This window comes from Pogona vitticeps, chromosome 3 (assembly GCF_051106095.1).
Source record: "Pogona vitticeps strain Pit_001003342236 chromosome 3, PviZW2.1, whole genome shotgun sequence".
Classification (NCBI taxonomy): Eukaryota; Metazoa; Chordata; class Lepidosauria; order Squamata; family Agamidae; genus Pogona; species Pogona vitticeps.
Window position 1 is genome coordinate 11717899 of NC_135785.1, and position 18486 is coordinate 11736384.

At 44.6% G+C, this 18486-nt stretch overlaps 1 protein-coding gene across 3 annotated transcripts in view; it reads right to left on the reverse strand.

The window, feature by feature from the left end:
* The window catches only part of USP13 (ubiquitin specific peptidase 13), an 86719-nt gene extending 72053 nt beyond the window's left edge, over positions 1 to 14666 (reverse strand). For all 3 annotated transcript variants that reach the window (XM_072996232.2, XM_072996231.2, XM_072996230.2), the window contains exon 1: positions 14401 to 14666. In XM_072996232.2, coding sequence (XP_072852333.2) covers positions 14401 to 14556 — 156 coding nt within the window. In that variant the 5' untranslated portion in view covers positions 14557 to 14666. The remainder of the gene's footprint in view (positions 1 to 14400) is intronic.
* Between the last annotated feature and the right edge of the window lie 3820 nt (positions 14667 to 18486).

Below are 18486 nucleotides of genomic sequence, written 5' to 3' on the forward strand. Positions count from 1 at the left end.
TAAAAAACAAATTCCATGGGTTGGTGAGTACAGTAAATTCATCTTCAGAGCCATGCTGGAAAATGACATCCAAGTTCTTCTCCTCACTTTGAAAATGAGAATTTCAACACCTTCCAGAAATGTGGTGTGCATACCTTTCACATTTATACCGGCTCTTTCAAACCCTGCTTTTGACAGCCACCGCCAAGTGAATGCAGCCATTTTAATTACTTATTTTTTAAAAATTGAGTTTACTGTTTTTTATATATTGTTAAACTATAAACCAATTCAAGCTTTGGTACGAGGTGGACAGAACTGGAAAAAAAATCACACATAAACCACAGTGATGGCATTGTCAGGAGCAGTTATTCCCAAACATGTATCATTGTCCACGGTTTTATCTATTTTTTTCCCACCACCATCCAGCCCCCATTGAACCAGTCCATATATAGCACATTACTAGAAGTACAGAACAGCTGAAATGAAACACATCTCCAGACAGTAGATCTATGGTGCAGTCCTATTTATAATTGTACTAGTCCATTCCAACTAATTCATCTTGGGGAAGAAGCCATCCTTGTGTTTAATGTGTTTTATCCTTTGATTCAATTTCTTAGGAGTTCTTTGTGTTTACTTAGGGTCGAAATAAATTGTGTTCATTTCAGGCGTCAGTTAAAGGACAATGATGCATCATATTGAGCAAGTGGTGCTAATCTACAGCTTACATTTCCTTGTTGTTTGAATTTCTTTGTTTGAACCATAACTTCTGCTTTAAAATTAAGGTTCCGCCTCCTTGGGGAACTTCCCTGCTTTTTAAAATATAGGAAGACAGTGACATCAATACTGAGAAAAGATAACTTGTCTTTATTCAACCATTCAAGGAAAAAGATTTTTCTTTTAAGCCAGCTTTTAAAGCAACACTCAACAGCAACATAATACTTAGTACTTAATGCACAAAGCAGGTCAATTTCTTGTAACCAGTTTTATCTAAATTATTAAGAAACTACACCTTCTCCCAAAGGCAAGTGAGCTGACATTCAAGTCTATCTCACAATGAAGCAGATTCTGTATACTACAATGTAGTGCTCTTAAAGGCCATAGGATGTTAGATTTTCGCTCAAAATTTAACACCAGGAAAAATTTTAGGAATATACTGTATATATTTCACCAAAAGCTTTGTTTTCGGTAACTGCCTGGAACAAAGTACTGTATACAAAGGACGAGAGGACCAGATGTTCTGAACTCATGATCTCTTACCACTTGCCACATGGGCTGATGTTTCTGGGAACTGAAGTCCAAAATACCTGGAAGGCCAAAGTCAAAGTCACAGATTATGCTGCAGATAACCCAACCAAAATCTGTTTTCTCCCTTTCTGGTTTGTTTCTTTCCTGTCCCTTTTCCTAGCTCCTATTTCTGGATGTGCAATTTTGGGAAACAAACCAAGGACAGGCCACAGCTGTGGGTTCAGGCATCATTATTACATGGTTTAAAAGAGCCAGATTTTGTAAGACAACAGCTATGCATTCAGAGATCATAGTTGGTTACTAACTGCAGATCATTATTACAGATGGATTTGTTATAACATACAAATTCACATATTGTGAAGGAGGAGTAGGCAATGTGGAATGTGACGTCTCCTCAAGTAAATGAATCAGTGATAGAAGAACTGAGAGAGGGAACAGAACGGGTGATTGTCAAAGGGGATGAGAGGGAACGGATAAAGACAGAGGTTTGTTTGGTGGAAGAGGGGAAAGGAAAGGAAGGGGAGGAGCTAACATTGTTGGTATGGAAGGAAGAGAAAAAGGAGGAGGAAGGGGTGAGAAGATTCAGAATACCCCGTGAAGAGATGAAAGAGGGAAGCTGAATACCAAAAAGCAAGCGACTTATTGCAGGACTTTCCCAACTTGAAAGTTGGAGGATTCTTGCCGGATCCAGCTCCCAAGAAAGAAGGTGTAACCGTGACTGAGACGTCAGAATGGACGGAAGTAGTATTGCCAAGGGGACAGGGTCACTGGAGGAGGGCGATTCGTCCCAAGACCACATTCAACCAACCACCCCTCGAGGGTGGACTGGACGCGTCACCCATGCTGTGGCAAAATTTGTGCCGTGAGGAGCGCACCGTAACGGAAGCCAACGGACAGAGAGCGTTTTGGTCCGGCTCCACAGCGAAACAGAACAATTCATTCTTTAATGCGTTACCACATTCTTAAGGTCAACTTCCTGAGTTAAGCTGTTTTTAACCCATAGAAGTTGTTGTTGATTCTTCGGATGTTAAGTTTAATAAGTTTGTTAACGTTCAAAATGAGCCCTCTTGGTTATTTCCCGCCGAAATCAAGAGCTGCCCTTATTTTACTCCGAACCCAATCACACATATATAGTCTCTGTGGCTGGGTCACCACAGATCTTGTCTCATTTATGTGAATGGGGACCAAAAATGATGAATTTACCTTCAACAAATGTATCTCCTAAGGTTTTAGTAAAGGAAGGACTTCCTTAAGTAAGTCTACCTTAGGTATTTAAATCTACAGCACTGTTTTGGAACTTTCTTTGGCCTTTCTAATCAGCACAGTTCTCTGTTCAGAGGGAGCTGCCGGGTGACACTTGAGATCTGAAGTGTGTGAATTATAAAAATAACCTCTCTTCCAATGGGAAATGACAGCCACCAGGCAGCTGAGTCACCTTTAAATCTCACTTAGATTTTTCTATCCAAATGGAAAAAGAAAACAGAAAAGGGGTGATTCAAGATCAAAAAGCCAGAGTTTCCCCCAAAATATGTACAGTACTTGACACACTATACATAAAATGAAAGGGACTGTTTAGTTCCAAAATTACTGGGAAGACAGAGCAACTCCTTACTCCTCCAACCCCACTCCTTATTTCATGTTTTTTTTTGTTTTTGTTCTTGGGATAATTCCACATCTTTTTTTCGGCTAGGCAAACCATTCACTGGTGAAGACATTTCTGGGGGGGTGGGGGTGGGGGAGAGAAGCAAGATAACAGACAAGTCTACCTGATTCACATTTTTGGAAGTTTTTGTTACGATGGACTGGCCCGGTGTTTGCCGACACTTATAAAGATCCTCCCAAAAGCATGTTGTTGCAAAATCAACCACGTAGTTGTGTTCCAACTTTAGCTATTAACACAAAGAACAGGTGATGTCAAATGCAAATATCTTGTTTGCCTTGTCCTAATGATATGCATTTTTAAGTCCAAGTATCATCATTGCTGGCAATATGCTACAAGATTCAGTAGACTATACTGTATGAAACTAACATTTTGTATAGCGGGATAAAAGCACAGAACACAATTAAGGCTCGTTGAGAGGTACTTCAAGCCACTGGAATTCCCCATCATAGCCAAGTGAATTTAAAGAGAAACCTCACTCGGGGTGAAAAAGAATGATACTCTTTTGCAATCTCAAGTCTTGAAAGATGAGTCACTGGAAAAGGCAATGATGCCAGGAAAATTAGAAGGCAGTAAGAAAAGAAGAAGACATAACAAGAAATGGTCGGGTCAGTAAATTGAAACTATGGTCTTGCAAGACCTGAGCAGAGCTAAGGATAGGAATTTTTTAAAGGGAGAAAAGTCTGAAGAGTTAAATCAACACTTAGACTTGCCCCCCCCATCTTGAATTTTTTGCAAGAAAGAACACACAAGGTTTTAGAATCACAGTTTTAAAGAGAAAACCACTGGCTTGCAATTGTTGTAGCAAAACCTGCAAATTCTTTCTTGGTAACAGTAGGTGGGATGCACCCTCCCTCTGAAATTGCCAATCCTCAAACAAGGAACGTTGTATACTGGTTTATATTCTGCTGAATGTTCATGGGCAAGCCACATATCACACAGAGTACAAAAACCACGGAAACCAAAAACACATTCAATATACTATCCATAGCCCTAAAACATATTTGTTGTTGTTATGTGCCATCAAATCACTTCTAACTTACAACCTTCCTGATAAGGTCTCTGAAGTCTGTCAGATGGTCAAGAAGTGGCTGACCATTGCCACCACCCCTAGCATGTTTCCACAAGCTATGCACAGACTTGAACTCAGGTCTCTTGAGTCCCAGTCCAACAGCCTGTCCAACTATATATTGGCTGTTTTGTAAGATCTGTTACTGACTCCTGTTACCATGGAATGTAAAGGTAAAGGTTTCCCTTGACATTTAGTCCAGTCATGTCCAACTCTAGGAGGCGGTGCTCATCTCCGTTTCCAACCCATAGAGCCAGCATTTGTCCGAAAACAATCTTCCATGGTCACGTGGCCAGCACGACTTCCCACCATGGTGGTACCTATTTATCTACTCGCATTTTGCATGCTTTTGAACCACTAGGTTGTCTGGGACAGGCAACGGGGGCTCACTCCGTCGCGTGGATTCGATCTTACGACTGCTGGTCTTCCGACCTTGCAGCACAGAGGCTTCTGTGGTTTAACCCGCAGCGCCACCACATCCCATGGAAGACCTAACAGCAATTTCCCTCCCAGACAATTACATTGCATCAATATCCATGTGACCAGATAAATGAAACTTACAGATTCACACCATTATACAATCAATCCTACAACAGATTTTGTACCTGTGACACACTATGCTTAATGTGCAGTCTCTCTCAAAGACACGGAATACTTCTGCAACCTTGCCTGCTCTCAGTACCACTTGTGCAACTCTGTCTTGGATTCAGTCCTTCCTCCGTTCTGAAGGAAGTACAACCATTTTATGCGATGGTACTTAAACCCCAACAGTATTCTAGCTGAAGACTCTGGAAGTAAATCCTGAAGACACAGGCATCTCTCTGTATGTTTCTACACTACATGGAAATTCTGAAATGTGTTGAGTGTCACCCTTCAGATATGAAAATCAGTAATTCCAAATTAACTTTGTGAGTATCTAAAACCGTGACATACACACAAGAATGCTGAAAACCACAAGTAGATAACTATTGCAATGACACTGTGTATCTGTTTGAGGAGACAATCAAAATTAACACAACCACTGATGAACTGTTACGGCCAACAACACACACACACACAAAGTTTTTCCCCACCCAGGCACTGACCCAGTGCATTGTGAAGCAGCTGCCTATGCTACTAGCACCCCAGCAGAGCCCACTGCACATTCATGTCGGTGTCTACCTTATACCAGGATGACTAAACTTGAGCCATAATTTCAATTTCCCTCAGTGTTTCTGAGCACCCATAGGCCAGGGCACTGTAGTAAATTAACATGACAACTGAGACTCTGTCAGTAGCCTTGACCAAGTAAATCTACTTAAGCCCACCAGCACAGGGTGGCAGAGGGTTCCATCAACCCCGAATTAGGTAAGCTTCAGTTCCACCTCTTCCATTGTCACTTCCACTGTTTTCTGTATGGGGGCGTGGGGGAGATGATGTGGTTGGACATGAGAGTCTCCTGTGTCCGTGCCTCCGCTCCACTATGCATTAGAACTCTGATGTTCCAAGGTTGAAAATTCAAGCCGAAGGCCCCCACAGATATAGGAGGCTTTCCCCGTCAGATCAACTGAAGCAATGGAACTAAAGAAAGAGACAAAGTGCCCCCCCTCCTCATATGTTTGTTCTACACTTTTAATTGTATTGCTTCTGTTAAGTGACAATTCTTGCACATTAAAGCGGTCTAACAGATGCAGTTGTAAGAGTTCATCATTCCCCATGGAGTCTTGTTACTGGTGGAGACCAGTAGGTCTCCACCAGTACAATCTAAAGGAGCCCTTTAGATTGTGCAGGTAGGAAAATATAAGTTCCCAACTGCTATACAGTACTAACAGACCAAAGAACAAAGAACAAGCCGCCTAGAGTGGTCTGGTAGTCCAGACAGGTGGGGTATAAATCAATCAATCAATCAATCAATCAATCAATCAATCAATCAATCAATCAATAAATAAATAAAGTAGGCTCAAAAACTGGTGAAGATGCACTGAATAAGGACAAAGAACGTGCTAGATGGAAATAACCAAATAACATAAATCTGCATTCATGAATACTAAATTCAGAAAGATCCTCCTCTAATAACATTTAAGCAGAGCTCAGAAAAAGTTATTTATTGAATAACAACTTCCATCATCCCTTAACCAGTATGGCCAGTGGCCATATTAGCTGCAGGATTCTGAGAATTATAATTTAATAATAACTTTTATAAACTTTGCTTTTTAAAAATCCTTTGTACTGTACTTTCAATGAGGGTAAGTGAAGAACAGTAATAAAAGGATTATAAAAGGATTACCAAATTGTGTTCAAAGTATACCTACATGTACAGTAGTTTCTTGTATAAGCTAGAATTTGGAAGATACATTATTCATTGCTTAGAAAATACATTATTATTTGCTATTACATTTATATATCAATTTTCTTCTGAAGAGTTCAGTGTGCCTTACATGGCTCTCTTCCTCTACACAAGTACTGTATTTTTCCGTGTATAAGACTATACTTTTGTCTAAAATCTTTAGACTAAATATTGAAGGTTGTCTTATACATGGAAGTAAGCTGAGGAGAGAACAGAAACAAGTGGAGGGGAAAGCAGGGATCCAAGCCATCCTGCTGCACTTTGATCCCTTTTCCCCTACACTTGCTAAGCCCCATTTAGATTTCTTAATTTTGGATTAGAAAAGTGGGGGGGCGTCTTATAGATGGAGGTGTCTTATACATGGAAAAATACGGTATCTTGCAAGATGTTTGAGGGAGGGCATGACTGGCTCAAGAAAACCTAATGAATTTCACAGAGGTGGTTCGGACGGCGCAAATCGTCCCACAACAGGGGTGTCTCGCCCAGTCCCCCTCCCGCTGGCTCTGGATTAAAGAGGGACTGGGGCAGCTCACCCTCCTCCCCTCACGCTGATTGTGTGGGTAAACCACCACAGTCCATTCCAGGGGATCTACCTCTTGCCCATGCGCGAAGAAATCAGGAGGTCCCGGCAACAATCCTCCATCCACTTGTAAATTTGGAAATTCTTTAAGCAGCTTATTGAAGCTCTCCTGGCCCATGCTCCATTCTGTCTGTATCGATCTACCTTTCTTGTCAACCGGCTCGCTCTTCACCACTCTGAAACTTCCCGCCTTTTCCCCCTCATTTATATCCTCCCATATTATCAAATCAAGCTCCTCCCCTTTCTCATCAGCCAAACATACTTCCATAGACTTGTGTATCTCCCTCTCATCTTGTTCCACCTCCACCAATATACCCTCTACACAGTCAGTTCCTCCTTCCGCTCCTCTGACTGTGGAGGATGGCTCACTCTCTCTCTTTCCTTCACCATGCCAATGTTGGACCGAAACAGAAGAAAGCTGTACAATCATTTCCATGACCCAAATCACTCCTGCAAGGTACAGTTTTTCTTACTCAAGTGTGAGGAGGAGGGCCATCCAGATACCGTCCCGGCTCAACTGCCATCCTTTCCCACCGAGAGATGGGAGAAGCCCATAGATGCCCTGAGGGGGGAAAGTCCCACACAGTCAGAAAGGTAACCACCCCCCAAGGGAGAGAGAGAACACAGGACAGATAGACAGGTGGCAGAAATAGAGAGACAAGACAGGAAACCCCATTGAGGAGGAAGCCAGTTTATTAGAGGAGGCAGAGATGACAGTGGGAGAGGTAAAGATAGGGTTGCCAGATGTCAGGCAAAAGGAGGACATGTCCTCCTTTTTAGCCTAATGTCCTCCGTCAGGCAGGCAAAGATAAAAACCTTTAAAATGTCAGGCTTTTGTATATTTTATGTTATAATTTTGGATGGGAGGGGGAGAGGTGGAAGGACCCCCCTTCCCCCTGGCTTTCCCCGCCCCCACCTGCCTGCCCACCCCTGGTATTTTGAAAAACAGCCTCCATTGAATTTATTTTTAATTTTTAACATGACTGTTTCTTGGTCGGTTCACTAAGAGACATTTATTGGCAGCGACTGTAATAAAATTGTATTGATTGTGGGTTTAATCTGGAATGATTCAAATGAAACATTCAATATGTCCTCCTTTGTCCTCCTTTTTGTCTTTCTATGTCCTCCTTTTATTTATTTATTTATTTATTTATTTATTTATTTATTTATTTATTTATTTATTTATTTATTGTATTTATACCCCGCCTATCTAGTCATTTAGTACCTGTGTATCTGGCAACCCTAGGTAAAGAGGCAGTTGGAAAAGGTGGGAATAGAGGAAATGGAGGGACAGGGATATAGAAGGAGGAGAAGTCCAAGGGAGAAGTAGTAGAGGCAGGAGAAGTGGACACAAGGAAGGAGAAGAAGGTTCTCCTGCCCAGATGGGAATGGATCTGGATAGAAAAGCCTTGGACTAACAAGTGGGAAAAACTTATGATCACCCCACAAGGAGGTTGAGAGGAGGACACAGGAAGTGAGATCCCAAAAGCCATCCTATTGGGGCACAACTTGGGAGTGAGGGAAGAGTGGGCCACGGGTCCAGATAGGCGGGATATAAATCAAATAAATCAAATCAAATCAAATCAAATCAAATCAAATCAAATCAATCAATCAATAAATAAATAAATAAATAAGAGAGGAAAGAGCCAAGCTAGCCAGAGAAAGGAGAGAGCCAGATAGCACAATCCATCTGGGATGGGAAAAGGTGAGACCCTGATCCATGGGAATTCCAGAAGCTGGGAACTGAGACCCCTGGGTTCGAAGTCACTGCCGGAGACCCACTACCCATGTTGTAACTTTCATCATGACTGTCAATAAGGGACCCTAATCCAGCTCTTGGATTTGGACTATTCAAAACACTCATGGACAATCCTTTTGTTACTCAAGACTTTAACCCTTCCTCCTTTAATCCCTTTCTCGTGAAGAGGAGAAGGTGGAAATTTCTGTTAACACTAATAGTTTTTCAAACCTTCCTGAAATAAATGTTGATAGTTTAGAATCCATGGAGAAGTTGTCATCAGTCAATGCATTAAGGGGGAGCTGGGAGAGGATTTACTCCAAGAACCTAGTGAACCAAGTAAAAAAGAATGTAAAAAAGTTAAAAAAATGTGTGTGTGTGTGTGCATGCACACACATGTGCAAGTATGAACACTCATGCATCAATGAGGAGCAAGAGAATAATTAAACATTACAGCAAATCAAGGAGAAACAAATGCAAAGGCTGATTGTGTGTCGATATCGCTGTATTTAACAACTGCAAACACAAGTCTGTGTGTTTCATTAGTCCTCCAAATACTGCCTTCTTTATAGAAGTGTGGAAGAGAGCAGAGCATGAAATGCTCCACCAAGTCAGAGAAGGCTGACCAGAAGGAGGAGGAGAAATAAACCTTGGAGAAGGAAAGAAACATCTGTGTTTAATCAATTATTTCAAAATCCCAGAAGGACAAAGAATGAAGCTAGCCAGTCATTTCCCCACCTCTACCAAGCAGCAGCAAACCATGTATAAATCAGGATTTCAAAATAAAACAAGAACATAGGACAGTGGCGTAGGCAGAGGTTGGGAGTTCAATTCCCCACTATGCCTCCTTCACAAGGGCTGGACTCAGTGATGCATAGGGTCCCTTCCAGCTCTGCAGTTCCAAGATGATGATGATGATCATCATCATCCTCATCCATGTTGAAGAAGCTCAAAACTTGGAAAAACTTGAAGAGACCCAGCCATTTCTGTTTTGCAGCCTTTGGTTTCAGCTGCATGGAAAAAGTAAGGGTGCCTTAAGCTAATTTTAAAAGAATTGACACCTTTGTCAGGTGTAAACCCAAACTACTTGTGCCCTGCAATATGCTGAAACTGGCAGCAGGGGGATGGGGAGGGAGACACCAGGAAATCCTAGCTGGCATTTGCACATCACCCTCTCTCTAAACACAAACATTTCTGTGTTGCTAAATTAAGCAGCTCCTAACGGCCGAAACACATACACACAGAGATGAAATTGGAATTTATATCCTACTTGGGGAAGGCATGAGAGATGCTTCAAACTTGATAACGTTTCTGGCATAGGAAGCTATCACACGTGTGCCTCTTCTACAGCATGCATGCTAACCCCCTATAAATGGATTTGCACACTATATGTAATGCAGATGGATTTCCTTCCTCCAAAAAGAATTTCATTGGATACAGCCATTCAAAGGTGGAAATGGCAGCAAAACAGATATAACACTTTGGGCAAAGAGAGACCGGATGTCAAAGACACGCAGAACAGTTTGCTTGGACTGGTGAGAATGGCATTTACAGGATGGGCCAAAGGAATAAAGGTGAGTATTTAAAGACACTACATCAACCACATTAAATCTCCATAGTTTCTGTCAGGTGGGATTGCTACGGTTGTGGGATCCTGCATGCCCAGCTAGATCTGAGATAGAAAACGTGCTAGATGATGGGCCAATCTTTGTCTTGAAAGATGAGGAAAGACAACCGATCCCTACATTGCCGGAAGTGAAACCTGATAACGTATCTCGAAGAGATTCAGAAAGTCTGCATCTCATAACATTATTTTAACTCAGATCCTGACATTACAGCATCTGGTCAAGATGATTTTAGGAGTTTTCTGTCTCCACTCCTCCCTCCCTCCCTCAAGCTCTACAATGTTCAGTCTGAAGAAAGATCTGTTGGACTCAAAAGCTCATCTATGGTTCAATATTTTAGCGGTTCAAGAATGATGCTAATAACCACTGGGTTTGCACTTTGCAAAAAAAAAAAAAAAAAAAAAACCACACATGGTCCATCCGTCCTTCCTTCCTTCCTCCCTCCCTCCCTTCTTGGTTTGGGTTAAAGGTGGTTAAGTTAGCTGGTTGAAAACGAGGAGTAAGACTATCACAAGCTCCCTTCTGTCAAGTCAGACTGGTAGTGACTCTCCGTAAACCACAGCAAGGGCCTTTCCCAGTCTTAACTGGAAATGCCACGGATGACACCTGGAACTTTGTTCATGCAAAGCCAAGACAGGCCACTAAACCGTACAACTTTGGCAGCTCAGGGGGTCAACTCAATAGCCAACCATGGCCTTCACCAGTGCTGGGAAATGAGGGGAAAGTAGGGAAATTAAATTGGAAGTGTGTGAAAGGTTTAAAAACACTTCAGGTAAGAGCTAAACAAAGTACGTGGGGATTATGCCTTGTGTTTACTAGAATCACTACTCCTAGGAGAGTAGAAATTCTCACTGGTTTTTAAGAAAATGTTTGGACAGAGCGCATCTGGGAAATCTTGGATTGCCATAGAGGACACAGTATTGAAACAGCTTCTGAAAGGCATGTTTGCAACCTCTAACAAAACCACCACTGAAGACTGCAGTGGTGGCCCATCTAAAACACTTTGCTTTCACTGGGGTAAGCAACAAGTTGGTGCATCTGAATTGACCAGCAAACAATGGTTTCCCCCACACCCCCACTCCGTTGTCATCATCGCCCTGTTGTATTTCCATGGTCAAGCAGAGATTTGAACTTTAGGTCACATTAGTCAGTCTGACACTCCAGCCATGGCACCGTGTCTCTCTCCATGTTGCCCTTCCTACCCCCCCCCCCAAAAAAAACACTGCTTCCAAAAAAGCAACATAGATTTTGTTTGTTTGTTTCTTCTCAGCACCTGATACTCAGCCAGGTGACATGGTTACTGAATATAGAGACTGCATTGAGCTCTCACACTTAAATCTGAAATATTTTTCAAGTAAGAAGAGATGGTAAACCAGGGGGATTCCTATGGGCAGACTGAACAAGAAAGAGGTTTGTAGCAGGAGGTGCAGTGAATTTGGCCACCCTATGGAGGGGGCAAGTGCTCAGCCAAGAGTGAGGAGCAGATTATGTAGCAGAGTTTTGAATTCCTGGTAAAATTCCTTTGCCACACAGTAAAAGGTACTATACAGAGATTCACCAAAGAGCTACAAGTTCCCCAGAATCCAACCCTGTCTTATTAACTGGCACTTAAAAGTCTCAACAACTCACTCTGAGACATTTGTAAAGGAAGAATGAAAAGCATTTCATTACTTAATAGTCGTGACCAGATCAACAGTAAACCAACAACACTGAAGAACAACCCAGGAAAGAAAGGGTGAAATAAGCACTCAGCAAAGAGGCGGGGCTCTCTTTGAATTCAGAGGCAGGAAGGAACAATTGGTTAGTGCTGGATAGATTGACAGTCACCCAGTGTTCCCTCTAAGCTATGCAGCTGCATGGCCGCACGGCACTGCATGAGTCTCGTGCACCCACAGCCCGTGTTGACACCCATCTGGTTCTGCTGGTGGGGAACTGAATGTAATTAAAGAGCACCATTTGCTACTCTTTAATTACATTCAATTTTCCACCAGCACCGAGTGGAAATCCTGCCCCCCCACACACAACTAAATGGGCAGCAAAAATGGTTGCGGGTCCACAGGACGCGCGCAGCACTGTGAGGCTGCGCAGCTTAGAGGGAACGTTGCAATCACCCCAACCCAGAAAAATCCCTCCTGAGAGGTTGTAAAAACTCCAACACATTACATGTAAACTATCTATAGATTTAAAGCGTGGAATTCCATAAGGCAGGCTTCAGCAGACTTCAGATTTATAAAGTATTTTATTTTTACGCTGAAAGAAAATTCATCAGCAGCCACCAGGGCAAAAGACTCAGAGGAAGCATTTACAAATTTTGAGGGGAGGAAAGTTTTTCCACACAAAAACAGAACCAAAACCCACTCCTGATGCCAGCCTCACAGCCTGAAGAACAACCATTCTGTTGTTGCTATGGTCATGAAATGTGGTCGTTGCCAGTCAATCTACTACAAGTCAACCAAATAACTCTCGGAGTATCTCAGTACACTTTCTGCTCGCTCCCTATCATACAGGCCAAGTCTGGAGAGCTTGTGCATGGTAACAACCATGGGCTGCCATAAACAGGACACAACACAATCAAGTAACTTGTTCAACATCAGAGCAGATGGTGGGTCACTCATGTGATGGAGCTAAGCATGCCTAGATTGGCACTCTGGATGCAATGGGGGTGGTACCAGTATTCAAATAGCTACTTAGTAGGCACACCTGCAATCTCACCAAGTTCAAACCTATGTCTATATGGGTAGGTTTGTAGCTATAGTCAGAGAGAGAAAAAATACTGCAAATTAGGCAATGGAATTCCAATGTATGGGTGGCTGGAAGGTGGAGGAGGAGAAGCAGGTTGGTAAAGTGGCAAAGTGGAGGATGGACTCAGGTAAGATTGGAAGGAGAGGAGAGTGGTTTTGCCAGTAGTAGGAGCCAATGCTGGGCAGGGTGTATTTTCAGAAGGGGGTACCTTGGGGTGGGCAAACGGCCCATACCCTTCTCCTCCAGCTCCCTCCTTTTCTGGTAAAAATGAGGCACACTGTTAATCCTAGAAGCGACTAAAAAGGTGATACACCTTTTGATTAGGCTACAGACCACACTCACTGCATTTAACACCTGGAAATGCCAATATTTTTGAAACTGGAAACAGGCGTCTTAGCCATTTCCCATTTTGTGGGGTTCAGTATTTCTGGGGGGCTGCAAAGCCTCTAGACAGTCTTGGGAGTGGAGGCCCAACAGGCAGACGATGTGAGGGGTAGGCGTGGGAAGGAATCAGAGAGAGAGAGCTAGCAATTTTGACACCCAGGACAGGTGGCACCCTCTCCTACCCAACACACCCCCAAAACAAAGAAGACAATGTGGTGTCCCCCAAAACAAAGAGGATTCATGCATTACCAAAAAAGGGGGGAGTGGACAGGGGCCAGGTGTTGTTGCTGTTTATTTTCCTAACTCTCATTAGTAGCTTCGCCACCAGACTCCTCTCCAAATTTTGGGGTCCTAGGCAAAGCCCCCCCTCCTCCTCCTTTGTCCTGCCCCCTAATGACTGCTTTGGGAGGAACCCCCAAAAGGCTGAGGCACTTACACAAAATATTAGCATATGGGAGGTTGGGGGGGACCCACAAGGCAGGCAGAAATAAAGGCTCTGTTTTGCAGGAAGGCTATCTACAGCCTCCCCCCCTCAAAAAAAAATGAGAAACAAAATGGCATGGAACCAGCCTATGCCCCCTTTTCTGAGGGATGGGGAGGGCCAGCTTAGCGCATGACTGGCGTACAGGCCCTAATTTTGGGGGCGGGGTGGGGGGTTTATAGGCAGCCCACGAAACAAAACGGCTGCCCGGCTGAGAGGAAGGGGCGGAGGGTCTCCTCCGTGGGGCTAGCAGGACTCCCTGGGGCATCGGGGGGGGGGGAAGGTTGGGGGCAGGCCAACGGGACCCTAAATAGGACTGGGCCGGGTGGGAAGCCTCCAGGGATCCCACACACACACACCGGGTGCGGGTGCCGGAGGCAGTTTAAGGAAGCCCCCACCCCACCCCACTCGAAGCCCTGGGAAAGGGAGGCGGCTCAGGGACGCCGCCGGGAGACCCGGGGCCGGCTTCAGCAAGGCGGGGCGACTCTCTCTCTCTCGGGCGACCGGAGCGGGGAAAGCTTGCAAACCGGGGGTGGGGGTGGGGGCCGGGGGTGTGCGAGCGGCGACTTACGGGCGAGTCGTAGGAGAAGGCACACTCGGACTTGTAGACGCGGTCGCCGGTCTTGGGCACCCGGATGGTGGGCATGTAAGGCACCAGGAGCTCGCCCACGTCCCCCGCGGCCATGGGAGCCTCCCGGCCGTTCCCGAACAAGGCGGCCCGCTCCATGCTGAACGTGAACGCCGCCGGCCGGCTGGACGCAGAGCCGCCGCCGCTGCCCACCCAGGCACCAGGGAGGGAAGGCAAGGCGGGCGAGCAAGCAGGCAGGCAGGCAGGCAGCCGTCGGGAGGCAGGCGAGAGGCGGGGGGGGGGGCCGGACCGAAGGAAGGAGCCGAGCCGGACCCGACCCGCCCGCAGGGGTGGAGAGATGCTATTTTTAATCCAATGAGCGCAAGAGCCGCTGCTGCTGCTCCCGCTAGTCTTGCTTGAAGGGGGAGACCAGACCTCCCCCCCGCCCGCTCTTCCCACAGAGGTTTGGGGGGACGTCGAAAGCTCCCCCCCAAAGTAAACCACGCCTAAAGGGCTCCTCGGCGGTCCCGCCTCCTGAAGCCAATATTCTGCACGTGCTCAGAGGGCCCTTTTCCCTAGCGCGCCAGCCTCTCTGGAGTCTCCTTCCCAAGAGGGATGGAGGGAGACTTCCCCTGCCAAGAGTTGCTTAGGAATCCCGCCTCTTGAACCCAGGGCCCCGGGGTACCCTGGTGCTCAGAAACCTCTTTCTCTAGCGACCCAGCCGAGGAAGGCTCTCCCCCCCCCCCCCGAGATGTGCCAGGGCACAAGGCCGCCAAGGAACCATGCCTAAAAAATTGCTCGGGAATCCCACCTCCTGAATCCAGGGCTGGGGTAGGGTGTTACTCTGTACATGCTCAGAGGCCTCTTTCTCTTATTATCCCCCACCACAACTCGCCTCCCAGGTCTGGATGAGTTTGTCAGGCGGGAGTGGAGAAGAAAACCAGAGATAAGGGACTTGAGAGAGGCTTGTGAGGAAAAAGAATGGTAGCTTGGAGGAGGTCGGGGAGAAGGTGGAAAAGTCTCTAGGCCCCTGCAAGTCAGAAATGTGGAATTTGTGTAGGGGAGGAGAATTGAGTGGGAAATATCCTGCCAGAGCCCAGGCCAGGAGGGAGGAAATCCCTTTGGGAGAAGGGATTGCAGGACTTGACCCCTTTACACTGGATTTTTTTTGGGAAACAGCAGGTTGGGAGCTAGAAGGCATGGAAAAGGGAGGAGGCTGATGGAAGCCATCTGGAGACCCCCAGAGGTGTTATCAAGGCAGGGCCAAACTCTGGGGCAAGCCATGGGGCACAGTGCCTCTGTGTTTTATTTTCTGGTTTTTTGAGTAATTTTTAAGGGCTTTCAGGGTACCACAAAGCATATACCTGAAATGAAAGAACCCCCAAAAAATCCTTTTCCCTTTCATGTTAAACGAAAGGACTGGTATGCAAGAACACAAAAAAAACAAAGATGCACTCACAAAGAAGCCTGAAATAAAATCAACAAATATTTTCTCTGCACCAAACAATTCATTTTCCCTCTTATTATCCCCACAATAGGGTAAGGCTAAGCCAAAAAAAGGGGGGGAGTTGGTGTGGGGTAATGGACAGTTAGGGACCAGGCCCTGGGGGACCCGAGTTCAAATTCCTATCTTGGCCATGGGCATTCACTGAGGGATGTGTGACAGTAATAACATCACTCGTTACATATTGCTCATACTCTAAAATCCTGTTAGAATTGTAGATTTCAAGTGACCTAATAAGGCCAAGAGAATTGCCTGAAAATCTCTGTGGCAGAGAAAAAAATTGAACTTATAGTTTGGATAAAATCAAACGGTCTGCCTATTGCATTGCATTGCCTGTGCATGTATTCCTGCTCCTCTCTGAACCCCACCCCAAGTGTTGGTATCTGTCTTCCTCTTTTCCTGCTGCCTTCAAGCTTTCCCAGCATTATTGTCTTTTCCAGAGAATCCTGCCTTCTCCTGATGTGGCCAAAGTAGGACAACCTCAGCTTCAACATTTTTGCTTCCAGAGATAGTTCAGGCTTGATCTAGGACCCACTTGTTCATCCTTCTTGCAGGCCAGAGTATCTACAAATCTCTCCTCCAGCACCACATTTCAAATGAATCATTTTTTTCTCCTCTCAGTTTTCTTTACTGTCCAGCTCTCACACCCATTCACAAATCTTTCAGTATTATTTTCTTCTACACTGAGATGTCGGGAAATTCTAACCAGAAGTGAACTGATGAGATGAACAAGAATTCTCTCCCACCCCTAGGGAAGGGGAAGATCTGGCTTTTCCTACAATTGGATTTTTGAAAATTCTGGTAAAACGGAACTGAATTTCTCATCCGTGCCTAAAAGATGACCTTAAGCAGCATGTTTTAATGTAGAACTAGAGGGTTGGAATGCTAATGAAGTAATGAAGTGCTGCCATCTAATGATCAGAATAACTGTTGAGTATACGTAAACAAAAATATGTTTAAAAAGTGCATGGAACCTGTGTACAACTTGCAAGGGACTTATACGTTACAGATGGATTGTTGCACTTTAAACTGAAGGCAGAGTTGCATTTTTAATGTGATCTGACATTAAAGACTAGATAAAACCAGCGGAATTCATATACACATTGTCTTTGTTTCATCTTCTTGACATGAGTATATCACAGTTCAGGTGTGTCTGTCAGGAAGTCAACTGTAACCCATGAAAGCTCACACAGAAATAAATCTTTAAGGTACCCATAATACTTCTGGTTTTGCTATATATATTAAAAGAGAAAACCTGACCAACTTTATGAAAATTAGCACAGTAAACTTTTATACTCATCAGTGTTCATAACGATGCAAAATTCTAAAAAAAAATTAAAAAATTAAAAAACATACTTACAGAAATTATTGATCCACTTTGGGTCCTATTGACCGATATGAGTGCAGTTCAAATAAGTACATGGAATCCAAAATCATTACCGTAATTTGTTTTCTTGTAGAAAATAGCAACGTTACCTTCCACTGTTAAAGCATAACGCATCTGGCTGACCCAGTAGTCATTAACTGCACTGATTTGGTTGGACCACTCTATAGCTGCCATCAGAGTTCCTGGGAGCTTGCAAACAGGAAGAGTAAGCAGGGCCTTCTTGAGTATTTAGCAAGGGAATTTAAGGGGAGGTCAAGAGAGCTGTGACATGCTTTGCATGAGACAAGAGAAACAGATGTTAAATGAGCAGGTGTTAAAGAGCAGCTGCAGTGACCTCCAATACCCTTGGCTTGTTTGCCTTTCACTCTGAAGGTGTAGGAAGTGATACCTGTAGCAACTGCAAGGAACTGGAAGAAGATACAGCACTTCAAAGCTAACTTTTCCACACTGCAGCTCATCGTGAACTGTTTCTGGAGAGCTGAGAAGACTCTTCTGGTGGAGCAACAAAGCAAGCATGAATGTCCAGTTCAGAAGGCAAGGATGCGGCAGAATATAAAAGAGAGGTAAGACTATCAGGAAGCATGTAGTGTCCATAGAGCTATGGAATTGCACCAGGAACACTACCTGTGCCCTGATAGCCCTACCTCACCAGGAACACTCATTACAGTGTGCTGAAAGAGGTGTAGGAGTCCCAGGCCCTCTCCATAGATATTGAGTCGGAGCCTTTGGAGCAAGGACCACAGTCCCAGACCCTCTTCCAAGAAGGTGAATTAGAGCAGGTGGAACAGGGGCAAAAGAAGGCATAGAAGCCCTTGTGGATAATACTGTACATAGAAGAATTCCTGCCAGTTCCCAGAGGAGGAAGAGACCTGGTGGTACACTGTGATGCAGTGGGGGAAAAAAGCAAAGGCAATACTTGGTTGCACTGATCAAATAGTGACCAGACCAAATAGCATCCCTCCATTCTGCTTTGGTCAGCCTTCACCTGGAATAGTGTATAGTGCAGGTCACCACAATTTGAGGAGGATGTTGACATGCTGGAATGTTTCTAAGAGAAGCTGAGCCAGGTGGTAATGGATCTAGAAACCAAGCCCTATGAGGAACAGCTGAGGGGTGTGAGTAGGTTTAACCTGGAAAATACTGAGAAGTGATATGAAAGCCATTCTCAAATATCTGAAGGGCTGCCACACAGAGCAAG